Source organism: Glandiceps talaboti, chromosome 10 (assembly GCF_964340395.1).
Source record: "Glandiceps talaboti chromosome 10, keGlaTala1.1, whole genome shotgun sequence".
Classification (NCBI taxonomy): Eukaryota; Metazoa; Hemichordata; class Enteropneusta; family Spengelidae; genus Glandiceps; species Glandiceps talaboti.
Genome location: NC_135558.1, coordinates 13,896,153 through 13,915,019, shown reverse-complemented (window position 1 = coordinate 13,915,019; position 18,867 = coordinate 13,896,153). Strand labels below are relative to the sequence as shown.

At 36.6% G+C, this 18,867-nt stretch overlaps 2 protein-coding genes across 2 annotated transcripts; one reads left to right on the top strand and one right to left on the bottom strand.

Moving 5' to 3' along the window:
* The first annotated feature begins 264 nt into the window (after window positions 1-264).
* Window positions 265-3,772, top strand: LOC144440910 (small ribosomal subunit protein uS13). Its single transcript, XM_078130365.1, has 5 exons — window positions 265-288; window positions 565-663; window positions 1,775-1,861; window positions 2,619-2,812; window positions 3,613-3,772. The coding sequence occupies exons 1-5, from the start codon at window positions 283-285 to the stop codon at window positions 3,686-3,688; spliced, it is 462 nt and encodes a 153-aa protein (XP_077986491.1). The 5' UTR covers window positions 265-282; the 3' UTR covers window positions 3,689-3,772.
* A 7,059-nt stretch (window positions 3,773-10,831) lies between these two features.
* On the bottom strand, window positions 10,832-17,630 carry LOC144441162 (FAD-dependent oxidoreductase domain-containing protein 1-like). Its single transcript, XM_078130703.1, has 7 exons — window positions 17,424-17,630; window positions 15,484-15,713; window positions 14,355-14,449; window positions 13,411-13,595; window positions 12,617-12,898; window positions 12,108-12,215; window positions 10,832-11,167 (listed from the first exon to the last, which is right to left on the bottom strand). The coding sequence occupies exons 1-7, from the start codon at window positions 17,628-17,630 to the stop codon at window positions 10,913-10,915; spliced, it is 1,362 nt and encodes a 453-aa protein (XP_077986829.1). The 3' UTR covers window positions 10,832-10,912.
* Between the last annotated feature and the right edge of the window lie 1,237 nt (window positions 17,631-18,867).

Genomic DNA, 18,867 nt, shown 5'->3' with positions numbered 1-18,867 from the left:
ACAATAAGGAATTGAATACGCGGAAGAGATTATCATTTTACATTGGTTACTTGATTTCTAGCTTAAAACAAATTAAAATCGTGCAAAAATATGAAGTAGATTATCATGAGCGAAATAACACAACCATTTTTAGTTTACAAAGTTATGGATACTTATATATATCTACTTTTGATATGCTGGATGGAAGATCCAATTGAAAACCAGATAACAAAAGGGCAATAGTGGGCGCTGTGCTCGCGGTGCATTATTGGTAAGACGCTCTTTTCCGGTTCAGCCGCCATCATGGGGGTATGTGAATTATTGTAGTTCATGCAAAAATCTGTCATCATCTGCCCAAAAATAAAGTGCGAATGGTGCTAAACATCATCAAATGAATGCCAAGATACTAGTTTATCTCCGTAGCCAAATTTTTCAGTACCTTGTGTCCGACAGATGTGTTTCCTTCACAAATGATCCTCGTATTGACAACCGTGTTACAACAAGATGTAGATGCACGATGAATTATACGACTAACTCAAATCTTTTCTTTTTCATTCATTCATATTATGTGTTCATTGGTTTCAGAGTCTAGTAATCCCAGAGAAGTTTCAGCACATTCTTCGTGTTATGAACACAAACATCGATGGGCGACGTAAAATAATGTTCGCCTTGACTGCAATCAAGGTGGGTCGTTAGTTTGTTTACAACAGTCAACACAGTACCCTATGTACAGAACGTGTTAGCAGTATCATTGTCATTGTCTCAATGTATTTATTTCTCAAGTCACTGTCTGAGATAATGAGGTATTTGTTATGAAATGATGGGTAGATTTCTAAAGTCAATATGTCATAGCTAAGTAAAGAGTAGATATTAACTGATAAATCCTGACGTTGAGAATTTTAAATCTCACTGCTCAGAGTGGGTACAGTGAGAGTTGGTAGACTGTAGTGGTATAGACTAGTTTAGTTAACTTTGTCTTCATTGCTGCAGTTACTGCAGGACAAGTCAACTCTCGGTACCTGCAATCACTTTTTACATCATGCTAGGGGGTCAAAATAGAAGGTTGACTTATTCTCATGCCCACCTATAGTAATGCATATGGATCGGAAGTTATGGTGTCGAACAAGAAATTGAATGTTCGTTATTTTTATGATGCGCTTTAAGCCTTAGGCAGTAATATTCTATTTCAGGTACCAAGAATTTTAGAGAAATGTCAGTTACAACCACCATGCAAAAGGTGCCGTTTTCAACCACCTTACGTTGCGTCAGTGCAGTAAAGTCGTATCTGCCTGTACAAATTACAATTGCATAGCAGATACGACATTACTGCACTGACGCGACACTCAGTGGTGAGGTACATGTAGTAATGGCGACTGTAGTTGTGTCGTCTAGGACTGGTTTATTTTATTGAAAATAATTTGTTGTTGAACCTCAGGGTATGGAATTCAAGTTGACAATGACTAAATTGTGTTTGGAAGAAAAATTGTACCTTTCTGTAAAGTGAATGACAGGAATGGTTTCATACACGGATACCGTAATTATCTTGTGACCTGTCAGGGCTAATGCATGTTGACAACCTAATTTACACAGAAAAATGTCATATTGTGTATGTAACATTTTGATAGCCAGCTTCAACTTCATGTATGTTCGCTATGACAAGTGCCGTATCAGAACATTAAGACTAAGCAACATAAACAGTAAAGTAAACTTTGCATCTTGGCACTTCTGTTCAAAACACTTCATCTTTATTATAAATCAAGTGTCACTGACAAGTATAAATTCTGTTTTGTTGTAGGGTGTTGGACGCCGTTATTCAAATGTTGTGTGCAAGAAAGCCGACGTTGACCTCAACAAACGTGCTGGTGAACTCACTGAGGAAGAGGTGAGTAGTCAAAAGCTACACAGCTTATGCAGAAGCATTAGTTTGGGTCAAATAGAGATTCTGTTTGAAATTGAGTGGATGAATGACATCTGGGACCTGCAACAAAAATGATGGTGAAACTCTGAAAGTATATATGCATGATGAATGATGACAAAAGTCCCAGGCATATTGACTGACAGGTTTATTCACATACAGAAAACAACTTTCTGAATTTCATGACCATCTCAGAATACTGACAATGTATTCAATATACCAGACAGTCAAATATCTCCACTGGCTTTCTGCAGTGAAACCTCATGTCTAGCATTATATTAGATACAGCTCCACACCACAATTGGTCTGCCAATCAGTTAAAATATATATGGACACATACTCGACAGGTGAATAGTCTTCAGTAAATGTCTATTGATTGGGTAGTTTTGTGTCAAACTTACATGATTGTGTTTTTGCTAAGATTGAGGAATCCAGATAATCAAGAGGATGTCAGGTAAAACTTGCGTACATTTTTGTATTTTGTACTTTTCCGTTTTGTGGGGCATTCTGGTTGACTGGAAGATCTATCATTGATCTTCTGTTGTAACCACTCACTACCCAATATGGGAGCATATTACATCACCAGAAACAAACGACAGATCTCGCAAGTCTATCTGGTAATGTTATTGGGAGCTATATATATATTTTACCCCACCACTCTTAGCGAAAACACTACCTAAGATGAAGCTGTGAATTTCATACGACTTGTTTTTCTCTTTGGTAGGTTGAGAAAGTCATCACCATTATGAGCAATCCACGTCAATACAAAATCCCAGACTGGTTCCTCAACAGGCAAAAAGACGTCAAAGATGGCAAATTTGGCCAAGTGTTGGCTAATAACTTGGACAACAAACTCCGTGAAGATTTGGAGAGACTGAAGAAAATCCGTGCACACAGAGGTCTTCGTCATTACTGGGGGTAAGTATTTGATGGATATTTGAGGAAGAAACAGAAGTGTCGTTCTACTCGGCCTAAGTTTTCTAAAGTTGAAGCTTCTGCTTTATAGCATGTTTACGGCACTGAATGACTGACTCTGAGAGCACTGGTCATATTCAGCTTATCCTGCTAACTGTAGCAAGTAGATAATTATGGTTTGAAAATCGATGCAGTTAGCCTCACCTTCCAGAAGCCGTTGGCGGAATACCTCCCCAGCTGATTAGGCACAGTGGAGAGTTATTACATAATTCTGAAAATCAAACAGTCTGACGTATGTAATTAATCAGCTATGGAGGTGTTCTGCTAACAGCGTTGGGGTGTGTGGCTAATTGCGTCAATTTTCAAATGGTAATGATCAACTTGCTACAGTTGACAGGACCAGCTGAATGAGACGGGTGTTTTCAAAGTCGGTCATTCAGTGCCATTCACAGGCTACTGCTTTTATGGCATAGGTTTGACAATCCTAGACATCAGACCATGGACATACTGAATCTGTTACAAACAGGGAAAGTAAACAACTGAATTAGATTATAGTAACACTTGGCACAGCTTGTTGGAAATACAGAGACTTGTATTACATTCCATCATTTGATAAGAACGGTTGTATGGCCACTTTACTATAATAGTTCACATTCACAAACAAATTTGAAGTTCCCTTAGCAATTCATGTACATGCAAAGAGACCATACAACTGTTCTTATCAAACCATTTATCTTGAAAACCCCTAACAATTTGTCTAAACTTAACTCTAAAAAGTGAAATTTTTTCATTTCTATTTACAGTCTCCGTGTAAGGGGCCAGCACACAAAGACTACTGGTAGGAGAGGAAGAACTGTTGGTGTGTCCAAGAAGAAGTAAAACATTTAATAACAACAAAGGAATTACTTCAAATTATGTGCTGTACATTTATTATCATGTCTATAATAAAGGCACGCTGATTTGAGGAACAAATGTATAGTATGGCGGTGAATTATTTGCATACACTTTGCATAGCAACAGAGTTAGGGATATGTACACTAATTGTTGCTATGCAAAAATGTATTTGCAGTTTGTGTGCTTGGAAGAGTTTTTTTTCAAAATTGTCAAGTTATGGTGTGCGTTGGTATGGTGATGTTTGATTTGTGTAGTAATGAACAAAATATTTAGACATACCAGTAAGTAGTCACTATAGTGTTACCAGAAGCATTTGTATAGATGGAGGTATATGTACTCAGAGGTCAAGACCTCACATGGTCTGTTTACAAAATGTTTGGTTTTCAAGAAGTTCAACACCATAACAATAACTAGATCATAGCCTGAAAGGGGAGGGGAATTCCATTCCAGGTACATGGATTTACATCCATCTTTTGGAGTCATTTCATGATGTTGCGTCTCCCAAATTTTGCGTAATTTCAAAAAAAAACCATATGTTTTGCCTCTAGTCTAGCAATTGCACACTGGCCTTGTAGGTCATAAATGAATATGTATAATGTATATGACATCTGAAGGTAATGAACACTGGAGGGTCTCGACTCTCACAGTCCTCGAAGCTTCGCATAAATAGCTAAAACTTGGGTTGGGTTGTTTTGTATGTATCTACTGCATAATTGTACTTGTATACTAGTATCTCAGTATCCCTGTACTGTGCGCCCTCATCGATCTCATAGGGCTAACATTTTGTTGATGTGTTAGACGAAGTACAATTATGCAGTAGATACATACAAAACAACCCAAGTTTTAGCTATTTATGCGAAGCTTCGAGGACTGTGAGAGTCTATGGAGGGTCATGAATATTCATTGTTCATCTAATACCTATCCATGTCTGTACTGAATTACCTAAAACCAGTGACATCATCATTACAGATAGGCCTTGACCTGCTTTGACAGGTTTCAATACTTGGACATTATTCCCAATATTTTTCTTTGTTCTGGCAAGGAAAATGCGAGTGACCTAAGGGGCCTTTGTCACCCTTGGGTCACAAGTATTTTCTGGCTGAGAAAAATATTGGCGAATAACAATTATACCAGCGCCAGTAATATGCGAGGAAAATGCGAGTAAGGGGCCTTTGTCACCCTTAGGTCATGAGTATTTTCTGGCTGAGAAAAATATCGGTGAATAACAATTATACCAGCGCCAGTAATATCAAAGAAACATAGGGGAAAGTAATGACAATTTTGAATGTTTTGACTCATATTTCGAACACAGCAGAATCAGTGATGTAGACATGCGTTGTGATATATAGTAGAATGACCAGAGTATATATTCCAATTTTTGTTCAACTTGGCTTGTGCATGGCATAATTGCTGTTGAACTTGAAGGTTGAAGGAAAAACCTTGCATGTAAGATGCAGTATTGATGGGTTAGCAATTGGTGATGCCAAAAGTCTACATCTTGTATTTAAGCAAGAATTTTTAGTTCCATACAAACCCATGAACTAAGATTTTAAAATGTATCTATACACACACACACCCACATGGTTGGCTAGTTGAATGTAGTTGCAATCAAACATTGCTAAAAAAAAACAAAAAAAAACATGATCATCCTATATAAAGATATTCTAGCTCTAGGGGCTATCAGTGGCTTCAAAATGTCGTCACCTCTGGCTCAATAAGGTCCCGAGATGAAATTTCAAATTCAGACCACGCCATCCACAGCATGTCTTTGAATCGAAGAAGTCTGCCCAATATTTGGGGGCAGTTACATAATGTCCAAATATGGTACATTTATCATATCAGAATGCTATTTGTACACTGTTTAGATCATTCTGACAGTTTGGGTGTACTCATGTACATTTGCATCAACAACACTTGGTTCACGATTTCTCATTGTGCTAGACGGGGTGAAGAGATAATTTGAAGCCACAGATACCGTATATAGCCTCTAGACTGAATTAAAAGCTGACCATGTCCGTTTGCTGTTAATGTGGGGGTATGACCTCAATAGTGGCAGCTCAATAGTGGTTACTGCACTTCAAATCAAAAGTATAAACCACAAACTACTGCAACATATTGATAATAGGTCTTTGTCTTTGGTATAGAATTTAGTAGGGTCAGATCAAAGATGTGCCACAATTGTGCAAATCATTATTGATAACTTCATTCATAACAAATTTTCAAATTTGGCACCTGTTACAGTTACCGAGGTTTATTGTCTAATACATCACTTTATACATCTAGCCATGATGATGTCTAATGACAGACCGGGTTTATTTACAACACTGAATATTGCATGCCTGTTATCAAAGTAAACTGTTATACAACTTTCCCGCCGACTTGGCAATGTTGTGACAACTATAGCTAAATCTTATGTCAACGCATCAGGGCAAGTTCAGTATTAAATGTATCAATATGTTGCAGTACTTAATCATTCATACTTTGCCTGGAAGCAAACTAAATATTTGGGAACTGATTGAGTAATTTTGGTACATACTGGCATACTGCATCATGTCACTTCCGTCCCTTGAAAAGTGCCAATCAACATTCACTTGTATTCAGCATACAAAATGAGTGTTTTGAAGAGGAAAACACACACACTGACAAAATTTCTATAACCCTGGAACAAAGTGTTCCATTTTATTGTCAACACTAAAACACATCTTTAGGTATAAGTTTTATAAGTAAAACATCTCTATGAAATGTTCTATGCTCAGCTGCACAAATTTGTAAACTGCTCATGCCTCGACATTGAGCGCCAAGTGTTGGCTACTCATTCTTAAAAAGCACACATTGATAACAATAAAAGTTAAAGCTATAATATATTGCATTCAAATAGACTGTGTTATTTTGTAAATAGTTCTTAAAGCTGCCGTTGGAATTTGTTTTTTGAAACTTTTAATGTTAGATATATTGACTACCGATAAATCACAGTATTATACAACCAGCGACAGACAAGCTTTGTCAACCAAAACCTGTTACAAACAGGAAATAAACTGAAGTGGATTAATAACACTTAGGACAGCATGTTGGAAGCACGACAAGTATTACATTTCATCATTTGACGCGAACGCGTTTATGGCCTGTTTGGATAATAGTTTGCACTCATCAAGATGAATTACAAGTTCCATGACTTTCCTTATCTAGGCCATAAAAACTTCTTTTCAAACCAAGAAATGTAATACACGTCTCCATACTTCCAACACACTGTGCCAAGTGTTCTTAATCCAATTCGTTTGTTTACGTTTCCCTGGTTGTAATAAGTTCCAATTGTTAATGCTATCCTGTCACTAGTTGTAATAAATTCCAATTGTTAAAGCTATCCTGTCACTGGTTGTAATAAGTTCCAATTGTTAAAGCTATCCTGTCACTGGTTGTAATAAGTTCCAATTGTTACTGCTATCCTGTCACTGGTTGTAATAAATTCCAATTATTAAAGCTATCCTGTCGCTGGTTGTAATAAATTCCAATTGTTAATGCTATCCTGTCACTGGTTGTAATAAGTTCCAATTGTTAAAGCTATCCTGTCACTGGTTGTAATAAATTCCAATTGTTAATGCTATCCTGTCACTGGTTGTACATTCTGAAATATTGAATGACATGTTGGTAAAAATGTTTCAGTAGAGGTACACATAGTAATCAAAAGTGGAAGAAGAGAACTTGTGTATGATACACACAGTATATGGTGCCATATATCCAATCAAATTGATTTGGGATCCATATCCAAAAAAATCATCACCCCGAGTGAATCACAATTTCAACTTATTACTACACTACTTATTGATAAAATAGACATGTATAATGTCTAATTATTGGTATTTTAACAATTTTCAGTGAATATATTTTGTTGATAGCCTGAAAGATGCAGGCGTTCTTTCCAACTATTTAAAGCGGTGGGTTAGCAAGTGGTTACACAAGCGGACCAACAGCTGGACTTTTCAGACTATACAACTGTCGACACCAGACCATGGACAAACGTAACATATTACAAACAGGGAAAGTAAACAAATGAATTGGATTAATAACACTTGGCACAAGCATGTTGGAACAGCAGAGACTTGTAGCGCACACCATGGTTTGATAAGATCAGTTTTATGGCCTCTTTATGTGTACCTGAAATGCCAGGAGAACTGGAAATTTGTTTGTGAACATGATGTAATGTAAAGAGGCCATACAGCTGTTCTTATCAAATGATGGAATGTAATACAAGTCTCTGTACTTCCAACATGCTGTGCCAAGTGTTTTAATCTAATTCAGTTGTTTACTTTCCCTGTTTGTATAAGGTTCCGTTTGTCCAATGGTCTGATGTCAGAAGTTGTATTGTTGGTTGTCTGATTGAAAAAATAACACTCCAATTAGAGCTGGTGCAGCTTTACGTGTAACTACACGTACATTCCAGTGTTACTCAACACACAAAAGATTACTAAATATATCTATATATCTATTCAAACTTTCTAGACATGTATATGTCTCACTGCAAACCAATGAAACCAAATCCACTTCTATGAGGAGAATTTTTGTCTTAAAGATTCTGAAGGTTTTGATTTAAAGTAGGATAAGAATTGGGTAGCCATTTTGGATTTTTAAAAAAAGAGCTTACAAGTTATTTTCTACTCAAAAAGCAATATGAAAAACCATAGACCAAGTCTATGTGTGTGTAACTTGATAAATTACAACAATTATTTTTACTGTGTAAAAAGTTTGTTGTTGTACATACGGGAAGTGTTTGTAAACGTAAAAAGGGTAAACATGGAGTACTGTAGTCACTTGTAATTGCATCTGAACACACAATATCAAACTGTGCACGGTGATGTTTCAATACAGCTAAAATGAGGTAGGCTTGGTGTTTCACTCATGGGACATTATGTTTTTGACACAGAGCTAGACATATTTCAACTCTAAACTAACAATAACAGAGACACAATAAACACAGCAGGATCCTTTACCCAATCACATTGAAAACTGATATGCATTGGTATTCTTTACAGTGCAGTAAAAACAGGCTTCTACCGGGGGGGTAACGAAAACCTTACACATGCACTTGATGATTTCAATGGCTGCAATTGTTTATTTTCTAACTGATAATCAACATTTCAACTTGACTACTTCAACATCCCCACTGTGCATGGCACCTTTGTAATTATTTCTTTTGCATTTGAAGCTGTATGTGTAATAAATGTCATGTCATACGAGCGAAACACCAAGCCGATATCATTTTAGCTGTAAATGGGGCAGTGACATGCATGCACATACTGGACCTGACAGTGATTTTTTCTAAATGGCAAATACATTGACAATTCACTTCCTCCTTACAAGAGCACACTTTTTACACATTGTTGAAGGCTTCATATCAAATGTATATTGACAAGGATTTTTGCACTCTTGCTATACACGTATGTGTTCTTATAGTGTTGCACATGTGTACGTGTGTGTGTGTGCATGCATGCGTGCGTGCGTGCGTGTGTGTGTGTGTGTAAATAATCACTAGCATATTTATTGCAATCTTGTCAAAGGTGACTAAAATTAATTTGTGCATGATCTTTCATCTCTGTAAACTAAATATCAGATCAAACTGATTATAAATTAGTCAGCAAGATATGCTGTAATCGGGGCATCCTATTGGCCAGCCCATCTCACCTTTTGAGAGGGGTGGCTTGACAGATAAAGCACCACCATGACATGCTGTATATTGCAGTATACTGATCAATGTCCACAGACATCTGTAGAACTCACCTGACCCTGTACAAAGTTCGTTTTAATATTTGACATTTTTAAGGCTTTTATAACAAGTCTCAGTCTATAATTTTAATGACCATTCACTATCCTTTTAACATTTGACATTTTAAGGGTGTTAACGGTATACTTGTTTTTGTAGCATTCACCTTATTTATGTTTTTGTATTTTATGTGCAGCGCTTTTGAATATTTTAAATAGGAGAGGCGCTTTAGAAAATAAATAAACTTAAACTTAAACTTACAACTCATCTCCCCCCCCCAGACCACCCCCCTCCACCCCTTCCCTCCCTCCACACAAACAACCACTAGTGGTTATAACACTGTTAAAAGCCACTTAATCCTGTTACTATCATAACTATCACAATTAAAACCCTGAGTATAAATTCCTGAATCTGCCCATCCATCAACCTCTAAAAACCCCTTTTACACCTACAGTAAACCTACATATTTTTGCTGCTACAAAATTTTGCATTTTTACAGTCTTCAGCTAGTTCTCAAAGACTAATCATTACTAATTACTAGACTGGTACCTTGTGTTCATGTACATGAAGGCATTTTAGTCACCCCTTATTTCTGTTGTCAAGTCGAATAACGAAAATAAGTCTTTAATAGCCCAAATGTCCAGGTTTATTTACAGTCTTTTGATCAAAGCTTTATTCCCTGTCAATCGATTCATTAACGCATGGCATAATGTGATGAATTGTACACTTGCCATGTCAAGTCAAGGAATGATTTATGGATTGAGATTAAGGAAAGTATACCTTATTATAGACCAAACAATAATTTAGACTACAGTAGTACAGTGGATCTGCATTTTAGATTCTTTCACCTGAAATACTCACACCCCATTTTAAACCAATGTGTTTAAGAAACATACACTTCTCTTAGTATATATATTCATTAGGGCTGTAGTTAATTAATTTGGAACGTAAAACCTGTAAAACGTGAAGGAATGAGAATCATAAATCTACCTAGGGTTGTCGGTGGCCGAGTGGTTAAACCACTTGCCTCTTAGTGCGGTTAGGGTTTGAACTCATTCTGGGTTGGATTAAATTTACCACGCTGTAAGTAAGAAGAGTGTCATTCAGTTTGACTCTACCAAACAACACAGGTTTTCCCTGGGTACTCCGGTTTCCTCCTGCACTAACACTGAACCCATGAGGGATGGCCCTCACTGGACTTCTTGGGAGACAAATATTTATATACTTAAAGAACTATCCATAATAAATAAATATTATTAATTATTAATTATTGAAATATACTGGTTGAAACAGAATATTTTTCAACAAGTTCCTTAAAAAGTAGCTGCCAAAAGTTTGCAAAGTAGCCAGTTGGTTTTTGCTGGCTACCGGCCCTTATCTACATCCCTATAGTCAAATGTGGGCAGTGCAACCAATGTCCCATCCTTGACATAAATTTAAAATCAGACAGATCATTAAATGATGTTTCTTTCAAAGATTGGTTGATTGTCTATGAATCTATTGAAACTAAACCTGGATAAATCAATGGTGGTGAAAGCACCATCTAAAATCAGTTCACTCATTGCTCGACCAATAGCTGGTGAATGTTGTAATCCATGGCCGCTGAAACCATTGGCAAAGTAGAAATTAGAAATAATAGGATGTTGTCCAACGATGGCATTCTGATCAACTGTGTTGTAGTCATAATATCCAGCCCAAGCACTTTTTACCTGTAAAAAAAAAGAAGAACACAGGTAAATCTTTGTGGAAGAAACCGCACCCAACTACAGTATTCAGGTATCATCAAACTGTTCTGAGTGCATAAATAATGTAAATTCTTACTCAGAAACAAGTCTTTGTAGAGTAAACAGACCCCACAATTAAGCTGTTGTTAACGGCTTGGTCATTATTGGATTGCTGTCCCTGCTTAGAAATGCTTGACAATGTACTCCTTGATTTGCATACACATTTGAGATCACATGACCCCTAGAGGACACCTCAACCAATCGTCATGTCATTCTCCCATTTTGGAAATCTCCTTTTGGAGTACTATGTTATAATATATAGCCCCTATCTTTTTTAGGTCAGATAAAATTTTTGACTCTTTTAGATTTGCAAGTTCTATATGTTACCCCTTAGGTTATAAAAAATTAAGTTCTATAATTTGACCCCTTAGGTTATCAGAATTCTGTTCTATAATTTGACCCCTTAGTTTATCAGAATTCTGTTCTATAATCTGACCCCTTAGTTTATCAGAATTCTGTTATATAATCTGATCATGTTTATCAGAATTGTTTTATAATGACCCCTTAGGTTATCAGAAGTCTGTTCTATAATTTACCCCTTAGGTTATCAGAATTCTGTTCTATAATTTGACCCCTTAGGTTATCAGAATTCTGTTATATAATCTGATCATTAGTTTATCAGAATTGTTTTATAACGATCCCTTAGGTTATCAGAAGTCTGTTCTATAATTTACCCCTTAGTTTATCAGAATTCTGTTCTATAATTTGACCCCTCTGTTCTATAATTTACCCCTTAGTTTATCAGCATTCTGTTCTATAATTTGACCCCTTAGGTTATGAGAATTCTGTTCTATAATTTGACCCCTTAGTTTATCAGAATTCTGTTCTATAATTTGACCCCTTAGGTTATCACAATTATGCTTACCTTCAAAGCTTCAAATGATGGAACTCTATATGCTAAGGTTGGCCATATTTTGTCCTCGAACCAATCATAGTCAACTTCAAGGTCTTCTACACTAGGCTCCTCATCTTCCTGAAATGAGATAATCTAAAGTTAGAAGCAGGGTCTTGTTCATAGACAATAAATTTTTAGATGCACATATTTATGTGTGTGCTCTACGCGTCACACCATAGTCACATGATTCGAAGACTACGTCCATATGTTCTGTAGCAGACACTGTTACATCATATGGGCAGTCTACACGTTACTGTAAATACGTGTGAAGTTTTTTGTCATTTTTCCTCTATTAAATGTCGTATTTTTTATATCAAAGTTCGGAAACATAACTGTAAAATAATCAATCAGTTTTTCGTTTGGGTAGTTGCAGGAAAAATGGCAAAAATACCGAGGCAAGTGGATTAAATTTTAGGCACCGACAACCCTGTACGAGTCAAAATGTGTATTAAAATCAAAGAAAAAAAAATGACAAAAACCTGTGGTGAAAGTCCAGCTAAGAAATTTCCAGACATCCCCTCTTGTCTGAAATAAGTTCCACTTCTGTCTATAACTAAAGGACTTCCACAGTCCGGTCCATTGACACAGTGAAAGAGAAAAACGTATCTCTTCTTTGCTTCTACTGGTAATGGTGTAGCCAGTACTCCGGGACCTAAACCTATCGATACAAGTCTGGCAATCTCACTAGCATTGGCTCCAGCAGCATTGATAACAGTACTACAGGATAACGGAATGACCTCGTCACTATTTGGCAAAGAAAGCTGCGGAAGTAATAAATGATTTAAAAGTGGTTGTTAGACTGCATGTCCGAGTAAAATGTATTTTATTTTTTGGATACATCACATTTTTGATTGCTTTGTAAACTTCCACTCATCTCAAGTCCCAACGGCCATTTTGAATTCAATTTATTAGCATAATGTCAAACTACTCTTGGGCTGAAATTCTGTCATAAATCAAGGAAAATCCTGCCTGGAGATAACACTTTGTTTTAGCATCTCTAGTTATGGATGATCGCACAATGTACATCACACAAGCGTAATAAACAAACTTTGTTACGGCTAACATAATGGTGGTGAGCGAACATTAGGATTCAATTCCAAAAAATATTTTGACACTCTGTAGAAATTTTCATTTGTTTCAAACTGTTTGTTACCAATTTTGCTTTCTTTCTCTTTGAAATTCCAAAAAACACTTTTTTGTTGACATCATAAATTTAATGTTATTGTTGTGTGTTCTAACTCTTTCTTGAAAGAAAAAATATGATTTTCTTTACCTCAATATACTTAATTTTACTGCCATGTTCAGGGTTATTGACTTTGTCACTGCTCACTAATTTCTCTTGTTTAAGTTTAAACCCTGACACTTCACCATGAATATATTTGACACCCAATGAGATTGCTTTACGTTTGAAAGCGTCCAATAAGGTCCATGGGTCAAACCAGCCTTCACTTCCAACACCTGCAAGAGATCATTAACAAGTGTCTTTGGGATATGGAGTATAAGTCAGAGGATCAGAAGACAAGATGAACCAAAAAAAAGTATTTACAAATATAATTCTAGACCAATCTACATGGTGAAGTTCTTACCAAAATCGCTATATTTATTCACAAACTTCCACTGCTCGGTAGTTTTTAAGTTTGGCCATAATTTGCATTTTCATGATGGGATCATGTTGTCTTGCACACTTCGTCATCCAGTCATCCTTAGGAACATCCTTACAATGCTTAGACCCAGTTACAATGTAAGATTTGTTACCAAAGCATAACATTCTTGGACCCAATTTGCATATTTTTGATAGGATCATTTATCTTTGAACAACCTACCCTCTGCACCTCAAAAGTGGCATACCCATCAAATTTCACTTAATCTGCCCAGCATTTTTTCATTATGAGTGAATCATGTATACACACACTCGCTCATGCGTGTGCACACACACACACAACACAAACACACTTGTGCACATGCACGTGTACCACACCACACATATACTCGTGCATGTGCACACACATGCACAGCACACTCGCACACTCACTCACATGTGCACACACACAACACACATGCATACACACACACGCACGATCATTTTAAATGCACATAATACTATCTCACCTCAGTTCAGTTGTGCTAACAAGCACTTTGACATACATGTATTTGGAATGCAGCTAATCTATTTTCGTGATTACTTTCTAAATTTCACAAATGATAAAATAAACTTACCACATGCACCAAGTTCAATATCTTTGGTATTCAGCCATGGAAACCTTTCTTTCAGCTTTGCTTTACTTAACAATTCAATGTTGGCATTACATTCCCTTAGGACAACAAAACAGTCAAGAATAACATTTAAAATGCAATTCTTGGATTCTTTGATATATACATGAATAATCCAAGTAATCGTCCTGAATAAAACAACTGCTAATATTGCTAATAATGTTCATGTGTGTGCTCCTGATAAAATGAAATTCCATTTTTTTTAATTCACAGTATGTCAGTTCATATGAAAGGGGTATAACTAATAAGTTATATGTTTTTGTTTGTTTGTTTGTTTGTTTTTATTTTGTTTTGGTTTTGGAGGTTTTCTTTTGTTTGTCTTTTTGTTCATTTGTTGTCTTTTTTTTTGAGGAGGTACATTTTCACAGAGTATTAATAGGCACTTGTATTTCTTCCTGGAACATATTTACTTGCTAGAAGCAGAACTAGAACCTGGTAGTAGGGCGTAAAGCCGCATAATAGCTAAATAAATTGATGACTAAATTAAAAGGATATTAAATTCAAATGTGTATATAAAAATATAAAAAGAACCTCATTGCATGACATCAACTGTGGAAACAAGATGATTTTTTTATTACATGCATTTATTAAAGCTACACTGGCTGTAACTGGAATATTATTTTTTGGATTGGACAACCAACAATACATGTATATTGACAGAAAATACCAATAATTAGATAGTGTACATGTTAATTAGCGGTTGATTTTATTTACCAATACACATAGTGCAGAAATACATGTAGGCTGCAATCATGATGGGGTGCTGATTTTTGGGTATGGACCCAAAATTGATTTGATTGCATTTATTGTACCATACTATGTGTACAGCTACACAAATATAATTACCCACAAGTGGTTCATTACTGTTCAGGGTGTACAATATTACAAGTAAGTCATTATATCTATATTTTTTTTTAAAGTCTCAAAAAATGTTCAAGATAGTACAACTTTAATACTGCAGCTTTATGTTTGATGTACACAATAGAGATTTTTTGTAAACCACCTGAATAAAAAAAAGAAATTTTGTAAACTTGACCTGTGTTACTTTAATGTATTAATCTGTTAAAATTACTACCTTTGTACTGCATGATTTTCTTTCAAAGTTTGTGCACCTTCTGCAGAGGCTAGAAAGAGGTAACCTTGGGGATGAAATTGGACATCCGGAGGGTCTTCATAATCCACCGTCAAATATTCCCTTACATTGTGTAAAAACTCACAACTGAACTTGGAGAGGAGAATATTTTCTTGTAGTGAGAACTGTTGTCGGATTCCACCAATTGATAACACTGTGGAAGCTCTTGTGTACTAGAAAAAATTATCATCATTATTTTTGTTATGCTTACTCAAAATATAACAGAAGAATTTAAGAAGTAAGCTGTGAAGGAACAAAAGTCAGAACGGATACAATAGGCCTTTCCAAAATTTGCCATAGTGGCGCTCTACTTCCTGTCTGTGTGTACCTTGGGGGTATACATGGTATAGGTTACTTGGTTAATCATAGAGCACTGCTGCTTTCCTTGATGTCTGAACAATATGAAAAACATCCCTGATTTACACTTCTACAGAATATTACCATGGGATGAAGCTCTTAAGAAATGGTACGATGAATCGATGATACTCATAATCTGAGCGAGGGCGCTGTTTTCTCAATTTCCTGTTTGGAGTATTGGTAATGGCCTATTCTTGTTGGTGTCTTAAAGTGGGTGCTTCATATCGTATGCATTGCAATGCGATTGTTGCATATGTCTGTTTCTTGCAGAGTGGATTTATACTTTATACATTGTAAGTGAAAATTATACCCCATTTGAAGACAATGAAATGGCGGTTAATAGGATAGCTGAAGTGGTGTGATAGAGTTAGTCCTTCAAGCCTTATATAGGTAGGCAATCTGATTAAAATCTGTTGTTGTGAAAGCGGCTAGATGACTTTATTTACTTCTATTTCCATAGTGTTGTGACATTTGTTTTGTTCCAAGTGATCGCGGCCATCCCACATCTGACCTTGTGTAATAGACAATCCCATTTGAATCTCAAAGATCTCGCGCTTTAGAGTAGCCAATCAGGATGAGCATTACATTGGCATGTGCGCACACTGTTGAAATTGAAAAAACAAGCAAACGAACCACCCTTACAGTCACGTGAAGTTCAACACATACTCTGTGAATGATTTTGAAAGAAGCATGCTGATTGGTTGTAGAAACCTTACAAGGTCCTTGAGATTCAAACGGGATTGTCTATTACACAGAGTCAGACGTCGGGATGGCAGTGATCACTCGGAACAAAACAAATATCACAACACGATGGAAATAGAGGTAAATAAAGACATCTAGCCTCTTTCACCACATCAGATTTTAATCAGATTGAGAGGTAGGCTAGTAAATCACAACAAAGTCTGTTGAAATGAGTAAATAATTATAAACAACTTTTCAAAATTCTATCAAGGGTGAGGTGTTGTCATAACCTTAAAGGGGTACAAGCTGAGTACATATGTGTATAGGTGTAGTTTTAACCATAGACCCTACACGAACATATTTAAAAGGTACTCACATTATTGTACCTACTGAAGCAAACTTAGCCATCACTTGCAATTAACTGAACTCAAACCTGGTATGAGGATATAACTTGTAAACTATCCGATGACATAATTCATTATACATATCACAAAATGTACAGAAACTCCCTACTATATAATCAACAGTTCTGTAATGTAAGAACACAAATTGTAATGTCATGGAAAATATGCATCGACATTAACAATATACTAGAATAATCTAGATGAAGCTTTTTATAAGTATTTTCACTTGAATGAAAAGTTCATACACTCAGCTCGTGCCACTTCAGCCTATATATATGTGACCATAACCAGGGACGTATTTCCTGCCATAGCCGTTTATGTCATTGTTGTCAATGAAGACATCCTACACATACAATACCGTACTATGAATCTGATTAAAGACTTCAAGTTACACTTTTGCCAATCTCATGCTATTATATAGATAGAGGGCGCAACACTTACTGAGGGATCGCGTTCAACTACCACGACCTTCAAATCTCGCGGATCTCTCCTTTTCAAAAAGTACGCTATGCTTGAGCCAATCACCCCTCCACCAATGATGACAACGTCTGCTTGGTTTGGCAGTGGGCCTTCTCTCCATCCAAAGTCGTACGGCGAAAATGCTTTGTCCGTTTTAAGACCGTCCCTAAAGTCTTTCAGAAAACTCATACATCTTGTCACTTGATGTTGAAAGGTCGTGCTTGGTACGCGTTGGCAGAGAATTCGTCGTGAGACAGTGTATGTTTTTACTCCACAACGTATCACATTTGCACTGCGATGCATGGCGACGGATCGGTGATCGAACGTGTAAAGAGCAATTACTTGAATAACACTACGTTACGTAATTTCAGAGTACATGTACTTCCATGCCTGCGTAAGACTAGCAAGTGACATAAAAATGGCACACAGGTGGAGGACCTCGAATGACTTAGACTATGGAAGTATAAACCACCATGCTTAGACTGTCCCAGACCCAAATTATCATACTATACCATCACATCTCGCTCTGTATACGGGTACAAGGTAAACATTCTACTTTGTACAGGGGTCGCCGACATCCCCTAAGGGTCGCCACTTGAGGGCGCTATGTAGCAGTAAAAAAGTCCAGTCAATCGAGTCACTGGCGCGACGAGTCAACAAGTCTTGCCTACAACCAGTAGTAGTCATAGGGGCGTGTAATATTTCTTAGATTGTTGTTTTCCTGGTCTACAGACTAAATATAACAACATTTTGACTATATATATATTTCTACTAGTATAGAGATTGATACATTTGTAGCAGTAGGATTTGTACGATATTTTCCTAAGAAAACGGCAATCAAGGGCGGCAATCTAAGCAATAATACGTGCCCCTGTGGTGGTGGTGGTGGTGGTGGTGGTGGTGGTGGTGGTAGTAGTAGTACTACTAGTAGCCAATTTGAAAGCCAAAAGAACAGGTAAAATTGATTTAGAAAAAAACACAACGTTGTTCAAGATAATTCAAACCGATCTTTAGTTAGTTAAAAATATCAAGGGCCACCATAGGCCAAATGTGTTCGCCATTCGAGCGAGATGAACAACTGTTACTGTACCTCCATGCTGTGATTTTACGGACCTTTTCAAAGTCGAAGAAGATACATGGAATGTTTATATATAGCGTAATGTGGCAATAACCCCACAACAGTGGTGACTAGATTGCCTTTACCTTACATTTCTCTCCATATAACACAAATCTTTTGGCTCGTGCTTACATGTCGCGTATTATAACCCAAATCATTAAAACAATTGATTCCAGATTTTTATCAGTGAAGTATTTGGCTTTCAGTACGAATAAACCCTTTTGATACTTTTGGTTGTAGGTAGTTACACAAAATAATCAATCAATTGATCAATGCAGTACAGTTAATATATATTCTGTTCAGCTGCGA

Bases quoted from the DNA above. Each gene is read 5' to 3' on its own strand.
- LOC144441162 (XM_078130703.1), bottom strand. From the start codon at position 17,630: ATGAGTTTTCTGAAAGACTTTAGGGACGGTCTTAAAACGGACAAAGCA. The intron at 14,450-15,483 runs GTAGTAATTTTA...TGTTGTCCTAAG, and splicing joins GAAAATCATGCAGTACAAAG to GGAATGTAATGCCAACATTG. The intron at 11,168-12,107 runs GTAAGCATAATT...TTTTTTTTACAG, and splicing joins CATCATTTGAAGCTTTGAAG to GTAAAAAGTGCTTGGGCTGG.
- LOC144440910 (XM_078130365.1), top strand. The intron at 1,862-2,618 runs GTGAGTAGTCAA...TCTCTTTGGTAG, and splicing joins GTGAACTCACTGAGGAAGAG to GTTGAGAAAGTCATCACCAT. The intron at 2,813-3,612 runs GTAAGTATTTGA...TTCTATTTACAG, and splicing joins GGTCTTCGTCATTACTGGGG to TCTCCGTGTAAGGGGCCAGC.